The 20,140-nt window shown below is 37.3% G+C and overlaps 1 protein-coding gene across 1 annotated transcript; it reads left to right on the top strand.

Moving 5' to 3' along the window:
• The first annotated feature begins 9,049 nt into the window (after positions 1-9,049).
• LOC131597750 (uncharacterized) lies at positions 9,050-11,152 on the top strand. Its single transcript, XM_058870426.1, has 2 exons — positions 9,050-10,415; positions 10,647-11,152. The coding sequence occupies exons 1-2, from the start codon at positions 9,050-9,052 to the stop codon at positions 11,150-11,152; spliced, it is 1,872 nt and encodes a 623-aa protein (XP_058726409.1).
• The last annotated feature ends 8,988 nt before the right edge of the window (positions 11,153-20,140 follow it).

Below are 20,140 nucleotides of genomic sequence, written 5' to 3'. Positions count from 1 at the left end.
TCTGCATCATTTTCCTATAAATAAGAGAGCATACCTCAGTAATTAAACACACCAAAGCAACAGAATTCTTGCTTGCTCTCTTCTTTCTTCATACTTAAGTTTTTCAAAGGTTCTTTGGCAAGAAGACTCAGATTCTTCAAACCAAAGCTCTTCCTTTGGAATTAAGTATTCAAACACCTTAGGGGAGTCATTTAGAGGTGATCCAAACCTCTGAAACACTTCTGTACATGGAGAATCATCATCTTCACATCTCACTTGGAGCTGTTGCAGTTGGGGTCGAGCAAGAGGTTCTGGGCACTTTCAATCCAGGTTAAGCATCCCAACACCTTCCAGGAGGATCACTGAAGCTATCTGGAACATTGCAACAACTCTGCAACACACTTTGATCAGAGCCAGACCTTAATTTTTTAGGTAAGTTTCAAAAGCTTCAAACTCTATGATTCACGCATGATAAATCTAAAATGAAGTTACCAGTTGGTTTATGCACCTTCATAGATCATTAACCCTAAATCAATTGCATCAAATCATGCATATAGAGTATTTCATGTTTAATTTCAGTTTTAGGGTTCTTAGTGTTCATGCTTGCGAATTTTATGTTACACTTAGAATAAATGAAATTAAAGGACACTATCATGATCCTCGTCCAAAAACGAGCAAAATCCATCTTTACATCTTTGAATTTAGTTGAGAATTGAGGGAGATAGGTTTTCCAGAAATTGAAATCGTGAGGTTGAAGATGAAGTTGATTTGCGCGCGTTTTTTTGAATTTCAGAAGCAAGTTTAAAATATAATCATTTGGAAGTGTGTTTTGAACGACTAAAACGTTCAGCTCACTTGGTTACATGCGCCTCTCACATTCTCATGCCTTAGGTCTGGGGTTCGATCCCCCCCTCAGACCTTTTGTTTTCATTTTTTATTTTAAACGCGCGTGTTTCACATATAATCAACTGGGATCCCTCTTTAGTCACACTGAGCGTGTAGCTCAGTTGGCTTTGTTTTGTGTGGTGACCATGGGAGCGTGGGTTCAAGCCTTGGTGGAGACAAATCCTTAATTTTTATCACTTTTCTCACTTATTTTCTTCACAACTTCACATAATTATTTCACCTATCAAATTAAATCATTTTCACTTCATTTTTCACACACTTATCATTTAATATATCTATTTTATGAATAATCAAAAAAATCACAAAAATATTATTTATTTCATATATTTTTATTAGGTTTAAAATGATGTATTTTTAAGAATTTCTAAAATACTTTTAAATACATTTTCATTTGATTTTAAACCTAATCATTTTTGTGAATAATTTTATGTTAAAACCCTAATCATTTAGGTCTTAATTAGGTATAGATTTTGTCTTTACCGTAATTAGGTTGACTTTTGTCAAATCTCAAACTGTATTTCATTTTCACAATTGTTTCTTATAAACGGTAAATAAATCTTTGGGCCTCTAATAGAGTGTAAGTCCCAGCACCTTTTTCTTTTCTTAGTTTGTTTTCAAAGACTGTATTTACAAAATCTTCTTTCTGTTTTCAAAGCATTCTTCTGGTATTTGAAGGGCATTATTCCCGGTGAAACTCTTCAGATACCTATGTGACCTTTGTCCATCTTCACTTCTTCTGTTTTTAAAAACCCTTAACTATTTATAATAAGTATTCAACTGTTATCAACAAAACAACAAAAATTATTGTTGAGGCTTTGTACATACTTCTTCAAAGGCCTCCACTCCATCCATGTTAGGCTTTATAGCTTTCAATTTACAGTCTTTATTTAAATTACTGTTAAATATAGAACTGTTTATATATTAGAACTACGTCTGAGTGTAAACCTTAGGACAGTTAAACTATATATATATATATATATATATATATATATATATATATATATATATATATATATATATATATATTATAGGAATATGGCCTAGGATTGAGAATGTCTTCCCGGTGAAGGCTCTTTCCTAATTAGAGATATTTAGTTCAAACCTTCAAGATGAATTATTCCCGGTGAAACATCTTGAAAAAAGCCTTAGAACAAAAAATAGGACACATCCACCCAAAGAGGAATTATTCCCGGTGAAACCTCTTACCCATTTGCCTAAAGCCAAAATAGGTTCAAAACCACATAGCTTTCTCTTATGCTATAACAAGGACCCTCGATGACCCTCGATTAGCCTCCTCTTGGGCTTTGTACAAGGACGCACAGGCTTCTTAAAAGCATTCCCAACTTCCTCTTGAGCTTGTATACAAGGACCCATCAGGTTTCTTATAAACATAGGAACAGGTCTTTAGTCACCTCTTAGCCTATCCTGGTGAATTTCTTCCACTTTAAACCAGACTTTAAACAAGCTAAGATTGTCTCAATCTCATATTGAGTACACTTTTTGGAATGAGAGACATGGAAAGTCTCTGTCACCCTTATCTTCATCAATTTCCCTTAGCAGAGTCTAGGATCCATATTTGCTTATCCTCAGTCAGTGTCAGCCTTAATCTTGGGCTTTAAACAAGAAGTCTCAATTAGTTAAATCTTTCTGCCATAATCAAAAATCCCTGGAAAGGGTTAGCCTCCACATATTCCTTCATTTCCACAAAAATCCCTGGAAAGGGTCAGCCTCCAAAATCACTCATTCAAATCCAAAAATTCATTCTTTCAAAAAGATAAATTCCCCAAAAGAGTCAAAACCCCTGGAAAGGGTTAGCCTCCAAAAATCCAGTCTTTTAATAGACAATTTCTCCAGCTGAGTCAAAATCCCTGGAAAGGGTTAGCCTCCAAAAACATAAAAATAAATCATTTTGTTAATAGCCAAATCCTCTAGCAGAGTAAAACTCCCCAATGAGTCCTTCATTTTTAAGTAGCCACAACCTTGGGCTTTGTACAAGATTCCTAATCTCAAGGATCTTTTCCCCATAGAGTCATCCATAATCATTTTCTTTAAGAGTCCGCCACAACCTTGGGCTTTGTACAAGGCAAAAAATAGTCTTTCCCCTAGCTAGAGTAGCCACAACCTTGGGCTTTATACAAGAAACAAATTAATAACTTCCTCAGTTAAGAGTCAGCCACAACCTTGGGCTTTGTACAAGGCACACAAAATAGAGTCATCCATAGTATTCAAAAATTCAGTTTCCTCAGCAGTCAGCCACAACCTTGGGCTTCATACAAGGCACAAAATAGAGTCCCCCTAAGTAGAGTCAGCCTCAATTCTGGGCTTTGTACAGAACACAAATTCCCTGTAATTAACCCCCAGTAAAGTTATCTCTCATAGTCAATAAAACAATAAAAATGCCTCAAGCTTGGGCCTCATACAAGCCAGCTAAAAATCAAATCTTTCAAACAATAGATAGACATAGCTTATCTCTATAAAGAGATCTTTCTCCTATCTCACCACATTCAAACAAACATTTCAACATTTCAATTTCAATTTCAATTTCAAACATTCTCCCATTTAGGACTCTGAAAGGCATGCTCTGAGGCAAACAAACCCAGACTTGTACACTTTCCCTAATTTGGATGAGAATCCTTCTTTCATTTAAGAGAACGCGACTGGCATACTTGCAAACATACAAGTAAGGTCCCTATCTTAATGAAATGAATTCAGCTTTTCTGTCACTTTAAAATGTTTGTGGTGGAATAGTAGAAATACCTATCTATAAAGATGGCTTCATGTCTCTTTACTGTAAACAGAGATTTAATTCAAGCTTCAACCTTGAGCTTCAAGCAAGGCACCAAAAATATTCGATTCCCTAATTAGTTCCCCGAACTACATTAAGCTCTGACTTACATTAGGGATATGCAGGCATGAGGTTCACAAGGAATCTCAGCGAGCTAATAAAATACCAAAAATAGTCAGTTTGTCTGTCTGTCTGTCTTTTTCAAATCAATTCAATTCTTTCTCCTAACACAAAGGAGAAACTTTCCCAATCATTAGCAGTAAACACAATCACAATGACACAGAGAAGGTTAGTACGACGGATATGTAGGGTGCTTAAACTCTTCCCTATGTATAACCGACCCCCCGAACTCCAGAATTTCTAGTCTAGGTGAATCCCCACACTTAGCAAACTCCTAGGGTTAATTTGAGATCTTTTTTCCCTCTCCTACTCGTTAGGACAATTCAAAAGTTCGTGTGATATCGTAGGAAGAACTGAAACAAAATTCATCCCGCCACGAGTGCTTCCTCCTTCCAAATTTCGCGTGAAGGGTCTAGCATGCCGTCCTCCCAAGTGAAACGGGGAGGTAAAGAAAACGACACCACACTACAAACATCAAGATATTTTGGGGCTCTAAACATAAAAAAAATAACTAGTTAATATATAAGCGTTCATGGTGGCAAATGTATTTAAGAATTTATATGCTTGATGTTACAGTTAAGGTGATCCAAGAAGATGAAGTTTGTTGATAGTAAAACTACGATCAAGTGATTGACTATTTAGTTTTGATGATGACAATACCTAATAACAAACGATACTTAGTGAATTTCTTATCTATTGAAGATATTTCAAGCCTCATCAAGTTAGAAGATTCAAGATTCTTGTGAAATGTCAAAGTTAAAGATAATGATGTCAAGAATTGAAGTTCCAGAGTTGTGAAAGAGAGGGGGTGTGAAATCCCGTCTGAGTGACTAATATCTTGTAAAGGCACAAGGGTACTTTAGAAAATACTATGGCAAAATCAGACACACTAAAAATCCTTGAGAAGCCTCTCTTTATTGGTAAGATCCACCTAAAAACGTTTTAAAGGCCTAGCTAACTTATTAAGGGATTGATTGATCAATTGGAGGATTTTTAACAATTGGATAATCAATTATTCCTAATCAACTAATCAACTATTTTCACTTTGTTAAGTCTAAAATTGATTGGGAAAGTCTCTTAATGATTGGTAACGACCGAAGGAGTGAAAAACACTTAGAAATAGGGGGGGTTGAATAAGGGTTGTTTCTTTTTGGCAAATAAAAATAATGAACACAATTATTTTTATCCTGGTTCGTTTGAACTCAAACTACCTCCAGGCCACCCTCACAGGTGATTTACCTCCACTGAGGATTTAATCCACTAATAAAAAATGATTACAATGGTTCTCCACTTAGATCAACTCTAAGTCTTCTTGAGTCTACAGATCACAACTTGTTCACTCAAGGAATTTTGGTTTACAAAGATATAATCAAATACAAAATATTAAGATTGCTTCTAATAAAGCTGTAATCACCAAGTGATTTTTCTCTTAAGCTTAAGTTCTAAATCTCACTAAGTATACCAAAGTATGTGAGCTTGAAGATAAATTTGCTTCTTTGTTCTTGAGCTTTTAGTGTGAGAAAGGATCAGAGTTAGATGGTGAGATTGTAAAGAATGAACGTAAGCTTTCTAACGTTTCTCCTTGCTAACTTCTTCCTTTTATAGGCATGAGAATATGACCGTTTGAATAGTACTGCATTTAATGCTTTACGTGTACAGTACATGCTGCATTTAATGTTTCACACTTTTGTCAACTACCTCGAGCCTTGCATTAACTGCTACTTCTGAATTTGCCTTTTGTAGCCATACTTCCAACGTTCCTTTTGTCAGTCACACAGACTAGACTTTCTAGCTTTTCATCATTTGCTTTTGTACTGGATTCAGACTTTACAAGTCTCTTTGAATATCAGAGTTTTCAGCGTTTGGTGCATTGTTAGAACTTCAGCGCTTCAGCCTTTTGGGAGTTCTTCAGAGCGTGGTACCTTTAGAGATTCCAAACTTGCTTCTACTTGTAATGATATGATGTGGCCATCCAGAACATCTGAGTCAGAGCATTTGAAAGCTAATGTAGTGCATACTCTTTTGTACTTTTCCTGAAATGGAAAACGCAATTTATTAGAGTACCACATTGTCTTATACAAAATTCATATCTAATGTTATCATAAAAACTAGAAAATATGATTAAAACATTTCATGTTCTAACAATCTTCCCCTTTTTGATGATGACAATAATATATATAATTGATATGAATTTGTATCTAGAATGAAGATGAAACAAATATAGCAATGTATACTAGTCAGAATGAATAGAATAATCTCCCCATGAGATTAATAATCTCCCCCTGAAATTAATACCAGATGAATTTAATATAAAGGACTTCCCTAAGTATTTTCCATTTCAGACGAGACTTTACAGTTAAGCTTTTTCTTTCAGAGCTTCCTTTTGGACAACACCAAAGCTTTGAATTTTCTTTAGAGAACCAGTGTATCAGAGCATCAAATTTTGTTTGCTTCAGATCTTTAGAAGTTCATTCATTATCTTAAAGATCTTTAGAACATTATATTCCTGCAAAAACTTTCAGATACAGAGCTTTGCATTTCTTGTTAGAAAATGTTGAGACTTAAGCCCAACAACTGATATAATAAAATCAATTCAATTAATACATTCTCCCCCTTTTTTTCAGTCACCAAAAAGAATATAAAAGATTCAGATGAACAAAGCAGGTGAAAGGAAAGAACAAATTTTATTGATAAACAGAATGTTAACAAAGCAGATGCAAGAAACAAAAGAAAACTCCTAAAGACACAAGAAACGGACTAAGGCAACTTAGAAGCTAAAAGAGCTAGGATGTTCTTGAGATCAGTGGTATCTTCTACTTGCTTCTTATAAGTCTCCTCAGACTTCTGCATCCAAGTCTTGAACTCTTGGTTTGTATCTTCTTACTTAGCCAGACGATTGAAGATAGCTTCTTGATTCTTCTGAAGTTCCTTCAGAGTATTCCACACTTCAGAAGTAGAGGAACCAGCAACAGAAGAAGAAGGGGCTTGAACCATTGGGTGAGCAACTAGATTAGAGTCAAACCATTCGAACAGAGTTTCCATATCACCAGTCAGAACAACAAACTCCTTATCCTTGGGAGCGAAAGGAAATTTCTTTGGCTTCCCGGCCACCATGGGCAGAGGATTGTTAAGATCCATTGCATCAACCTCAAGCTCCATCTCATCAACCTCAGAGGTTGCAACACCAGAAGATTCAGCCTGCAGAATCTTCCATTTTCTGATTTCCTGCAGAGTCTTCCAATGACCAAAGTCCAGAGCTAGACCATCCAGACCAGGAGCTTCAGACACACAGATATTCTGAAGATTCAGAACATCATCCTTCAAATCTTTGGTGAAAACCTCCCAAAGCTTGCCAACAACCACATGATCTAACTTGTGATCATGAGCAGCCTTTAGAATCTCCAACCTACTCTGTATCCTGTAGTTAAAAATCTGAAAACAAGTATCAACAGAGGGTTGGGTTGAAGAGGGTCGGATGATGGTTATTGGCTCTTGGGGTTTGGAGATGAGATAGGGTTCAGATGGTCTATCTGGAAGTAGATATGAAATGGTTGAGAGGGGTGAGGAGGTTTCTTCATGATCATAGTCAACAATAACAATTGTTGGATCAGAAGAAGGTGCTTGGTTGCGAGGGTGGTGAAGGAGAGAATCAGAGGAGGAAGATTCAGAAAAATTACAGAAGACAGGTGTTAGGGACCAAATAGTACTAAATTTCATAGAATGTTTTTGGTCCTTTTAACCACTTTTCATTCAATAATCACACTTTTATTCATACAATTTAATAATTTTGCAATTGTGTTAGTTTTAGATTTAATTGAATAGTTATTTCACATGTTTGTTAGTTTTGTAATGTTTTTGGAAAAGGTTTGAAGATCATAGGAAATGAAGAGGAATTACATGAAGACTTGGAATAGCAAAAGAAGTGCTGATGAAGCCAGTTTGCCCCGCAAACAACCTTTGCGCCGCCAACTGATGAATGCTGACCAAGTTCAGTTTTGAATTGCAAATGATGTGGCAAAAGACTCAGTGATTGCCCCGCAAACAGTGTTTGCCTCGCAAACACTATGATGCAGAATTTGTTCTTTTACTTTGTTGCCACTTGTCATGAGAAGTGGGCTTATCTTTTGAATATGAAAAGTCAGTACGAATTGGGGGTTATTTAGGGAGAGAGAAAAAGTGAAACTAAAGATGATTCTATTCATTGTGAACCAAACATTGAGGCTAGGGTTTTGGGAGAGAAAAGTTTGCAAATTTGTGAGAGATTGATGCTCATAGTTTCTTCTCCATTTATTTTGCTGTCAACCATGGTGATGAGTAGCTAAATCCCACTTTGACAAGATTGGAGGTAGTAGCTATCCTTGTTAACTATGTATTTTCTCTAGCACATTTGTATGAACTTCATTGGTATTGAAATGGATGAATGTTGTTGTTTTATATTTTATATTTAGATTTGATTTATGATTGAGAAATATATTTCAAGTCTTGGTCTACAACATTTTATCAAGTAGTGAATAAATGCTAGAGATAGATTTATTTGCCACTTTTCTATTTGTATCAAACAATCAATATTAGTATATTGATAGTTAGAGTGAGAGATCATCTAAAGATTAATATATTAACTTTCACAACTTTGTTTAGACATAAACATTGTTGGGAGGATACTAGAGCATTTCACCACTATTGAAGTTATGCATTTGGTGTTAAAGTCACATGGAAGATAGGGGGTAGTGAAACCAAACCAATCTTGTCACTCTTTTATTATTAAATCAAGTCCTTTTATATTGCTCATTTTATATTTTGATTAGAAAAATAGAAACTCAACTCAAACCAACTTTGTTACAATTTGAACTTAAAGCGATAGTAACTATAGAACGGCAGTAATATCACCCAATCTCTATGGATACGATACAAAAATATTTGCCTTGAATATACTAGTCAACAAATTGGCGCCGTTGCCGGGGATTGACGTTTGATATTGCAAGCATTGCAATAGTTCATTGTTTTAAGTTTATTTACTTTATTAATATTACTCTTGCGTTTCACTTGGTTTGTTAGTTTTATAGATTCTTGTGCATGCGAGAAAAAGCTACCGAAGAACAATTTCAATTCGATCCCGAAATTGAAAGAACACTCCGAAAGCTCAATAGCAAAGCACGAAGAAGAAGGAAATTGGCCAAAGAGAGGCGACAAAGAGAAGAGGCATCTACTTCTTCTAACAATAAAATTGAAGAAGTAGTTGTAGACACTTTTGAATGAGACATGGCGGGTGTTGTTCCAACCGAAATATCCGCCAATAGTCCAAGACGCACCGCCCAATTTGCACGTAATGCTCAAGGTGGAGAAAATTTGGAGATGAAATCCGGAATCCTTCAACTTGTCTATGCAAATCCTTTCACCGGAATGGATCATGAGTATCCTTTTGCACATCTCACCAAATTTTATGAGATTGCGGGTTCAACGGGAGTTGATGCGGCGAATGAAGAATCATTGTTCAAGAGGCTATTTCCATATTCATTAATTGGGAAAGCCAAAGAATGGTATCTTGATCAATTACCAAATGTGGTGACGGATTGGAATCTATTGGAAGAAAATTTTTTAGAAAGATATTTTCCTCAATCCCGATTCATGGAAGCCAAAATGGCAATTGCGGTATTCACTCAAGGAAGCAACAAATCTCTTAATGAAGCGTGGGAAAGATTCAAGTCCATGTTTAGAAAATGCAAAGGCCACGATTTTGATGAGCTCACACAAATTCATCTATTCCGAAATGGTCTTCAACCGGTGCATAAAACACTTTTGGATGCTACCGCGGGTGGTTCTCTTAAGTCTAAAAGTGCAGAAGAAGCAACAACTATAATTGACCGGATGACACTCAAAGACCGTCAAAGTCAACATGATAGAAGTCCTTCACAAAGGAAAGTGGGAGTCCTCGAATTGAACACCAATGATGCTATCCTTGCTCAAAACAAGCTTCTTTCACAGCAAGTGGAGTTACTCACGCAACAAATGACCAAACTCCCACAGCAAATGAAAGAGATTCAAGGATCTCAAACTAGGCACCATGTGGCAGCTTGTGAACTTTGTAATGAAGATCATCCAACTGGTTTTTGTCCACCTCCCAATGGTGAAGAAGTGAATTACGTCAACAATCAGAACCAAGGCTACCAAAGGCAACCTCCACCTCACAATAATCCTTACCAACGAAACAATCAAGGATATCAACAATCAAGATTCAACAATCACAACTATCATCAACAAAGCCCTTATCAAAATCCACACCAACAACCTCAACAATCTCAAGGTGGAAGCTCAAAGTTGGAAGATACTCTCACACAATTCATGCAAGCATTCATGGCGAACCAAAAGAGCAATGAAGCAGCCATCAAGAATTTAGAAAATCAAGTGGGTCAACTTGCAAAGCAATTGTCCGAGCAACAACCGAGAGCATCTTTTTCCTCCAACACTCGAACCAACCCAAAGGAGCATTGCAAAGCCATTGTGACAAGAAGTGGTAAGGAGGTAAGTAGTGGAACAAATGGAGGTGTTGTATTGGAATATGAAGAGGAGATAATAGTTGAAAATAAAGAGGATGAGGTGATAGTTGAAGATGAGGAGGAAGAGAATGGTGAAAAAGTGGAGGAAGAATTAGTTGAAAAAGAGAGAAAAGAAAGAGAAGAAAGGGAGAAAAATAACAAAAAAGAGAGGAGGAATAGAAAGAGAGATGAAAAAGTGAGCACAATTCCATCCCAAAATTTTCCATATCCACATGCTACATCAAAGAAGGAGAACGCAAGACATTATGCAAGGTTTATGGATATATTTAAGCATCTCCAAATAAATATTCCATTTGCCGAAGCATTGGAACAAAGGCCAAAGTATGCCAAATTCATGAAGGATATTCTCACCAAGAAAAAGAGGTACACAGAGGAAGAAACCATTTTACTTGATGCTCGGTGTAGTGCAATCATTCAGAAGACTCTCCCTAAAAAAGAAGTCGATCCGGGACGAGTCACTTTGCTGGTCATTATTGGGGGAAACTACACAGGTAACAGTTTAATTGATTTGGGCTCTAGCATAAATCTAATTCTGTTGTCTATCATTAAAAGATTGGGAAATATTGAGATGAAGCACACCCGAATGACGTTACAACTAGCCGATAAATCTCTTACTTCACCTTATGGAGTTGCTCAAGATATGCTAGTTAAGGTGGACAAATTTTTATTCCCAGTTGATTTTGTGGTAGTAGACATGGAAGAGGATCGTGATGTACCATTGATACTTAGAAGACCTTTCATGAAAACATCCCGGATGATGATTGATATAGATGATGGTCTTATGAAGGTGAGAGTGCAAGATGAATAATTTACTTTCAATCTCTTTGAAGCCATGAAGCATACCAAGGATAAACATGATACATTCCGAGTCGATGCTACCGACGAGGAGATTGAGGAGGTTGCTAATCAAGTTCAAATCTCTAATCCTTTGGAAAGATCTCTTATAGGAGCATACAATGTCTTATCTGAGATTGAAAAAAAGAAATGGAAGCATTCTTGAATGATTTAGAATCTTGTGGGGAGATTGATCATAATGAAGAGAAAGTTGAAGAGTTGAGTGCGGAGAAGAAAGTGGAAGAATCAAAGATAGAGTTGAAAATGTTACCATCTCATTTGAAGTATGTTTTTCTTGGTGAAGACTTCACTAAGCTGGTGATCATTAGTAATTCTTTGTCTACTCAAGAGGAGAAGCGCTTAATTGAAGTGTTAAAGAAGCATGAAGGTGCACTAGGGTGGGTTTTGTCCGATTCGAAAGGTATTAGCCCAGCTGATTGCATGCACAAAATCATGATGGAGGATGATTACAAACCGATGGCACAACCTCAAAGGCGGATCAACCCATCAATGAAAGAAGTTTTGAGGAAAGAAGTAGTTAAACTATTGGAGGCCGGGATGATTTATCCTATTTCCGATAGCGAATGGGTAAGTCCGGTGCAAGTTGTTCCTAAGAAATGTGGCATGACAGTTACCCGAAATGAAAAGAATGAGTTGATTCCGACAAGGAAAGATCACTTCCCATTGCCTTTCATGGATCAAATGTTGGAGAGGTTAGCCGGTAAGAATTTCTATTGCTTTTTAAATGGTTATTCGGGTTACAACCAAATTTCGGTGAACCCGGCGGAGCATGAGAAGACCGCTTTTACATGTCCCATTGGTGTTTTTGCTTATCGAAGAATGCCTTTTGGACTATGTAATGCTCCGGCTACGTTCCAAAGATGCATGCAAGCCATCTTTGTGGATTTGATTGAAGAGTGTATTGAGGCCTTCATTGATGACTTTTCGGTGTATGGATCATTTTTCGACCTATGCTTAAAGAATCTTGATGTGGTGTTGGAGAGATGTATGAAGACCAACCTTGTGCTAAATTGGGAAAAATGCAATTTCATGGTCACCAAAGGAGTAGTTCTTGGACACAAAATCTCTTCCAAAGGACTTGAGGTTGACAAAGCCAAAGTGGAGGTCATAGAGAAGCTTCCACCACCAACCAACATCAAAGGAATAAGAAGATTTCTTGGACATGCCGGTTTCTATAGAAGATTCATCAAGGATTTTTCGAAGATAGAAAAGCCATTGAGTAATTTACTTAACAAAGGTACGCATTTTAATTTTGATGAGTCTTGTCTAAAAGCATTCCTTGAGCGAAAGACAAATTAGTTACCGCACCCATAATCGTTGCTCCAAATTGGAAAATGGATTTTGAACTCATGTGTGATGCAAGCGATTATGCGGTTGGTGCGGTATTAGGCCAAAGAAGATCAAACGTTTTCCATGCAATTCACTATGCTAGTAAAGTTTTGAATGAAGCTCAAGTTAACTATGCAACAACTGAAAAAGAGCTACTAGCCATAGTGTATGCATTGGAAAAATTTAGAGCTTATTTGATCGGTTCTAAAGTTGTAATCTACACCGACCATTCGGTGATAAAGTATTTGCTAACCAAGCCGGATTCCAAACAAAGGTTAATCCGTTGGATTTTACTTTTACAAGAATTTGATTTGGAAATCCGAGACAAAAAGGGGTCCGAAAACTTGGTGGCGGATCATTTATTCCGATTGGTAAATGTGGAGATTACAAAGAATGAGATCAAAATAAGAGAGGAGTTTTCGGATGAAAGACTTTATGCGATTCAAGTGAGGCCTTGGTTTGCCGATTTTGCAAATTATAAGGCAACCAGTTTGATACCAGAAGACCTCACTAGCAATCAAAGAAAGAAATTTCTAGAGGATGCCAAACACCATGTATGGGATGACCCATACCTATTCAAAGAAGGTGTTGACAACATCTTGAGAAGATGTGTCACCAATGAAGAAGCAAAATATATTCTTTGGCATTGTCACAACTCTCCGTATGGAGGCCGCTATAATGGATGGAGAACAGCTAGCGAAGTACTCCAATCGGGGTTCTTTTGGCCCACTCTATTCAAAGATGCTCATGAGCATGCAAAAAGTTGTGACAAATGTCAAAGGAGATGAGGAATAGGAAAACGAGATGAAATGCCCATGACCAATATGTTAGAAGTAGAAGTCTTTGATTGTTGGGGCATTGATTTCATTGGTCCATTTCCTCCCTCTTTCGCTAATGAATATATTCTTGTTGTTGTTGACTATGTATCCAAGTGGATGGAAGCACTTGCTACACCTAAGGCCGACTCCAAAACTGTGATTAAATTCTTAAAGAAAAATATCTTCTCACGTTTTGGTGTGCCAATGGTGTTGGTAAGTGATGGAGGATCACACTTTTGTAATACACCTCTGGAAAAAGTTTTAGAATATTATGGTGTAAAACATAAGGTGACCACTCCCTATCACCCACAAGCAAATGGTCAAACAGAAGTGTCAAACAGAGAAGTAAAGAGAATTCTTGAGAAAACAGTCTCTAGCTCTAGAAAAGAGTGGTCATTGAAATTAGATGAAGCTTTATGGGCATACCGTACTGCCTACAAAGCTCCTATTGGACTAACTCCTTTTCAGATGGTCTACGGAAAAACTTGTCATCTCCTGGTAGAGTTAGAACATAGAGCACTTTGGGCTCTTAAATTTCTGAATTTTGATACCACTCTAGCCGGCCACAAAATAAAAGACCAACTCCATGAATTGGAAGAATTAAGAGACCATGCGTATCACTCCAACAAGCTCTACAAGGAAAAAGCTAAGGCTTACCATGATAAGAAAGTCCGCTGCAAAATTTTTCATGAGGGACAAATGGTGTTGCTATTCAACTCGCGACTTCGGTTGTTTCCAGGTAAGCTTAAGTCAAAATGGTCGGGACCATTTGTGGTGAAGGAAGTGAGAGACTATGGAGCCATTGTGATCGAGGATCCCAAATCTAAGGAAAGTTGGACAGTTAATGGTCAACGACTCAAGCCTTATCATGGTGGAGAAGTGGTACGCGAAGCTTGTGCCATTTTACTTAATGATCCGTAAGAGATCATCGAACCGTCGAGCTTGAACGATGTTAAACAAAGCGCTTGTTGGGAGGCAACCCAACGTCGTAAGTAGATTCTGTTATTTTCATGGATTTTCTATTTTGTAGGTGTTAGATATTTGTTTTTGTAAGGAAGTGTAAGTTAAGTGTAAAAATTGGCATTTCTCAAGAAAATTTGGTCTGTTTGCGCCGCAATCATAGTTTGCCCCGTGAATGGACCACAAATAGTAAGTAAGCCAAATTTGCAAAGAAAATTTGGTCTGTTTGCGCCGCAATCAATGTTTGCTCCGCGAATGGACCACAAACAGGGAGTAAGCCAAATTTGCAAAGAAACTTTCACCTGTTTGCTCCACAAACAGGGGTTTGCGCCGCAAACACTGCGATACAGGAATTTCACTTAAACTTAGTTCTATTTTATTTATTTTATTTTTATTTTTTATTTTTATCTTTTATTTTAACTTAGTTTCTTTTTATTTTTATCTTTTATTTTCTACAACTTACTTCTCTCCTCTCACTCTATCACTCCCTCTCTCACTAAACTCTCATCTCCCACTTTCAAACCCTAGTCTCACCAACACTCTCACACACAATCCTTCTTCAATTTCTGCATTCACCCTAATTCAAGTTTAAGGTATGATTTTATTTTTGTGTTCTCCAATATCTATTGTTAAAAGCATTTAGGGTTTGTTGAGTAACATAGTAGATGCAAACTAAATGTGAAAATTGAACTTGCATGTGTTAATTTTACTGCCTAATGTACCGAGTTTGCAAGTTGTTGAGTGGGTTCTTATATGTTGCAAGCAAACTCTCCATTATGTGCTGTGTTTGTTGAAAGTTCGCACTGTTTGCGCCGCGAACTCTTCTTTGCGCCACAATCTGGGTTTGCAACATCAGGTTTGCGCCGCAAACACTGATGGCGCCACAAACTGGGTTATATTTTACAAGCTTCTATTTTTAAATGCTAACAATTTGGTTTCTATGGTTTGGGTGTTAAATTTTGTTGCAGATGTCAAAACGCACAAAAACCAGAAGCGCCAATCCTAGTCATTCCATACCACGGTTCATTAGAGAGGAAGAAGAAGCACGATATACTTACTTGTGCAACCGAACAGTTCAAGCTGAAAGGTTTATCCGATTCAAACCGAAGGGCCCAATGCGGGATTTGGTTCGAACATTGGAAACACTCAAATGGGGGAAGATATGTGAATCGGTAGCTGAGATCAATTATGATATTGTTCGCAAATTCTATGCGAACGCCATTCCGGTAGAAGACGGGGCCGAATTTTTGTACAAAACAGTGGTGAGGGGAAGGACCATCTCTTTTAAGAGGAGCGCTATCAATGAATATTTGGGGTCCTCAATGGAGCTAGCGAAAGGAATAAGAAGTGAGTATCACAGAAGGTACCTCACTAATGATTGGAACGTTCAAGTCGTAAGTGAGGCCTTATGTCTTGAAGGAAAGACCTATGAGTTGAATGAGGCGGGATCACCAAAAGGATGGAAAAGAGAGGACCTTAAAGTGGAGGTTAATGAAGGATAGAAAAACACTTAGAAATGGGGGGTCTGAATAAGTGTGACTTTAAAAACTCTTAAGATAAAAACAATTGCACAATGACTTTTATCCTGGTTCGTTGTTAACGAAAGTACTTCAGTCCACCCCCTTAGAGTGATTTACCTCTACTGAGGATTTAATCCACTAATCAGTCTTGATTACAATGGTTTTCCACTTAGATACCCTCTAAGTCTTCTAGAGTATTCTGATCACAACCTGATCACTCTAGGAACACAATGCTTAGATACCCTCTAAGACTTCTAGAGAATCCAATCACAACTTGATCTCCTCTAGTTTTTACAAATGAATGTAAACAAATTCTTACAAGAGTATTACAATGCTTCTTAATAAGCTATAATCACAACTGTGATATTTCTCTTAAGTTTAAGCTTAATATCACTAAGATATTACAACAGTAATGAAGTGAGGTTGAAGATGAAGTTTTGAGAGCTTTTCACTTTGACAGCATTTCTGTATTTTTGCGTAGAGTGTTGTATTCAGCTTCTCATCAGAACTTCTATTTATAGGCGTTTTGAGAAGATGACCGTTAGGAGCATTTATTGCGTTGCATGATCCGTATAGCATTGCATTTAATGTTTCACTCTTTTGTCAACTACCTCGAGCCTTGCTTTTCCTGCTTTAACTGACTTTGCCTTTAATAGCTTCTAACGTTCCTTTTGTTAGTTAGCGTAGCCTGCCATCTTGTACTTGCTTCTGATATGATCTTTGTAGATACAACATTTGAGTATATCAGAGTCAAACAGCTTGGTGCAGAGCATCTTCTTGTCTTCTGACCTTGAAGTGCTTCTTAGCGTGATACCATAAAAACTTCAGTGCTTCTGCTTCTGATCTCAAGTTCTTCTGATGCTTCAATAGACCATGTTCTGATTCTGCTTGACCATCTTCTGATGTCTTGCGAGAGCATGTTCTGATGTTGCATGCTGAACCTTCTGAGTCAGTGCTTCTTGCGTTGATTTTGTGCATACTCTTTATATATTTCCTGAAATGGAAATTGCATAGGATTAGAGTACCACATTGTCTTAAGCAAAATTCATATACATTGTTATCATCAAAACTAAGAATATTGATCAGAACAATTCTTGTTCTAACAATCTCCCCCTTTTTGATGATGACAAAAACATATATAATTGATATGAATTTGCAATCAGAATCACAGATGACCAAAGACAATTACACAGTTATAGCATAAGCATATAAACATAGTGTGTGAATATGTCTCCCCCTGAGATTAACAATCTCCCCCTGAAATAAATACTGGAAGAATTTAAAAATAAAAGACTTCCCTGAGTATTTTCAATTTCAGTTGAGACGTTCACATTTGCTTAAACTTCAGACCATTCAAAGCTTCTGCTTCTTGCTTCCATAGGACAGCTTCAGAGCTTTGAATTTCTTCTTGAATCATTGCATGCTTTGATTGTATCAGAACATTCTTGAATGTACCAGAGCATCATCAGAGCATTTTTACATCCTGAAATGTTTCGGAACAAACTATACGACAAAAGTCAGAGCATGAATGAGTCAGAATCATTCTTTTAAGAAGGAACGTGTATCAGAGCAACAACACTGGTAAGTTCTTAAAAGAAATATATATCAGAACATATAAGGGATAAGAATGTGTTAGATCATATTCTGCCACGAGAATATCAGAACATTCTTCCTTCTTGCTTCTGATCTTGAAGCTTCACAGCATTAAGCTTGCTTCAATTTCCATGAGAACGTTTATTTACAGAATTGCTTTTCCCCACGTCTTTGCTTCTCATGTTGAGCTTTTTCCGAATGAATTCAATCCTGCAAAAATCTCAAAGACATAGAACTTGCAAATATTGTTAGGAATGTTGAGACTTACTCCCAGCAACTGATATAATAAATCAAATCAATTATCACGTTTTCTCCCCCTTTTTGTCATAAAATCAAAAAGCATAAAAGATTCAGATGAAAAACAAACAATATGAGAGAAGAAGATAATATTTCATTGATTCAATAAAATATCAGAAGATACAGAAGGAGATGCAAGAAACAGATGCAAGAAACAAGAGACAACTAAGACCAAAGGACTACGACTAGCCTAGTTTAGAAACTATCTTAGCCAGAAGGTCTTGAATCTCAGAGGTGCTTTTAGTCTGCTTCTTCATGAAGGTTCTGAATTCCTCATGCATTTCATCATGCTTATCCAAGCGAGAAGCTAGAACATCTTGGTTCTGTTGAAGAGCCTTGATAGCATTCACCAGAATGGAGGGTTCAACAGAAGAAGCTTCACATCTATCGTTCAGAGGGATAGCATTCCCAGCAGCAGCATCTAATATGAGAACATCATCTTGATTTTCCTCAACATGAACTTTCTCAGCATGATGATTCTCAGCATCTTGCTTCTCAACATCAGCTTCTGACATAAAAGCATCTTCAGCATATTCTGGAGCAGGGATCTCAGAATCTTCATTCTCCAGAGCTTTAAGAATCTCAGCCAGATTCTTTGGAGGAATGGGAGCAGCAACTTCTGAAGGATATACAACTTCTGGATACCCCATATCTGGTGCTTTCTTTGAGGGATTCTCCCTTAGCCAGTTGAATATCGACTGAAAATCTCCAGTTAAAACAGAATATGGAAGCTTCCATACAACCATAGTTAGGCATGGTTCATCTTCCAACTCATCGACGAACTTCTTCTCTTCGAGAGATTTCCAATATCTGATTGGATGATAGTACTTACCATCATCAAGATCCAAGCAGTAACCAGAAGACCCAGATGCCTCAGCAACATATCTCTTCTGGATTTTCATAGCATCAAGCTGAAAATCCCTTCTAAAAATATTCCATAAGCCCCTAATAGCAACATGATCCAACTTGAAGTCATGAGAAGCTCTCAGAGTTTCCATCCTTTTTCTGAACATAATATTGAACAAGGAAAAAGCAGTATTAATGGAGGGTTCAGGAGGTTTAAAGGTGAAACGGTAGTCAGGGTACAGAAGGCAATAGGGATTGGATTTTCTGGAAGGTAAAGAATGGATTAAAGAAGGTGGAGATTCTGTGGTGAAGGTAGATAAAGATGGATTTTCAGAAGGTGTTGAGGGAATGGAATTTAGTGGTTCAGGGTTCAGAACATGAGTAGAAGGAGGTGGTTGGAAACTGTTTGGGGTGGTGAGGGAATTTTGGGGTTCAGAAGGAAGAGGCTTTTTCTGAGAGGAACGAGCAGCATTCAATGCACGGAAAGATTCCCTGATGCGGTTCTCTTGATATTCTTTGGAATTTACCTAGAGAGGATCATAGGATAGCTTTGGCTTCTTAGGTTGCTTGGATTCTGCTTCTGAAGCTTTTCTTTTTAATCTCTTTTCTGTCTTCTTCTGTTCTTTCTTCTTTAACTCAGCCAAAGATGGAAGAGTTCGTCCTCTGATCCACGCAGGATCAACAGAAGATTGAGCAATGACACAGTTCTTCAAATAACGCTTAACAGATTTGTCAAGCTCTTTTTTGAACAGTAGTGAAAAACCCTCAATAGGAGTTCTTCTGGTCAGAATATCTGGAAAATTCTTGGAACAGAAGTTACCTTCTCAATCAGAAGCATCCTTTGTAGATCAATGGCATTCAGAACATGTCCTTGAATGACAGTTAAGAACTTGGGCGTACCAACAACTTTAAGAACATCCATCAAGTCACTCTCTACCAGAATATCTGAGATCATTCTAGGAAGAGGAATAGTGTTCTTCTTGAAATAAGGGTACTTCTTGCGTTCTTCATCTCTTGATTCTTCAATATTTGTCTTCAAATGTTGAAATAGAATGTTTGAGAGATCAACCTGAGTACCATTTCCAATGCAGTAAAGTGCATACTTCTGATCCTGATTCACATAAGTAGCAGCCATAGATCTCTTTCTATGATACAGAGTTCCCAGAAGAATTTCAGCCCACACTCTGTAGACAGGCTTCAACGAAGTAGTTTGATTTGGTGAAGATCTAAAAGCAGCTAATTCCCTATCAACTTTCTCCCAACCAACTCTACCAGGAAGAGCACATGTGATTCCTTCTGAATCATCAAGGCTATAGAGCTTCCTAATCATTTTCTCAGTCACAACAACTTCATGCCCTAGAACGAAGGAGATGATAGCAGTTGGAGTAACTGTTGAATACGTCCAGAAATCCATTACCAAGAGTGGATATACTGGTCCAACCAATCTTTCAAAATAAGTTGACCAATCCTGAGTCAACATTGCATCTTTCATTTTGAAACCATGTTCAAACAGGCTTTCAAAATCCACCATTGTTTCACATAAGACTTCCAGTTCGCCATACGGAATGGAACATGTCT

This window comes from Vicia villosa, linkage group LG4 (assembly GCF_029867415.1).
Source record: "Vicia villosa cultivar HV-30 ecotype Madison, WI linkage group LG4, Vvil1.0, whole genome shotgun sequence".
NCBI lineage: Eukaryota > Viridiplantae > Streptophyta > Magnoliopsida > Fabales > Fabaceae > Vicia > Vicia villosa.
Note: the sequence above shows the minus strand (reverse complement) of the source record. Positions and strands in the feature narration are given on the sequence as shown.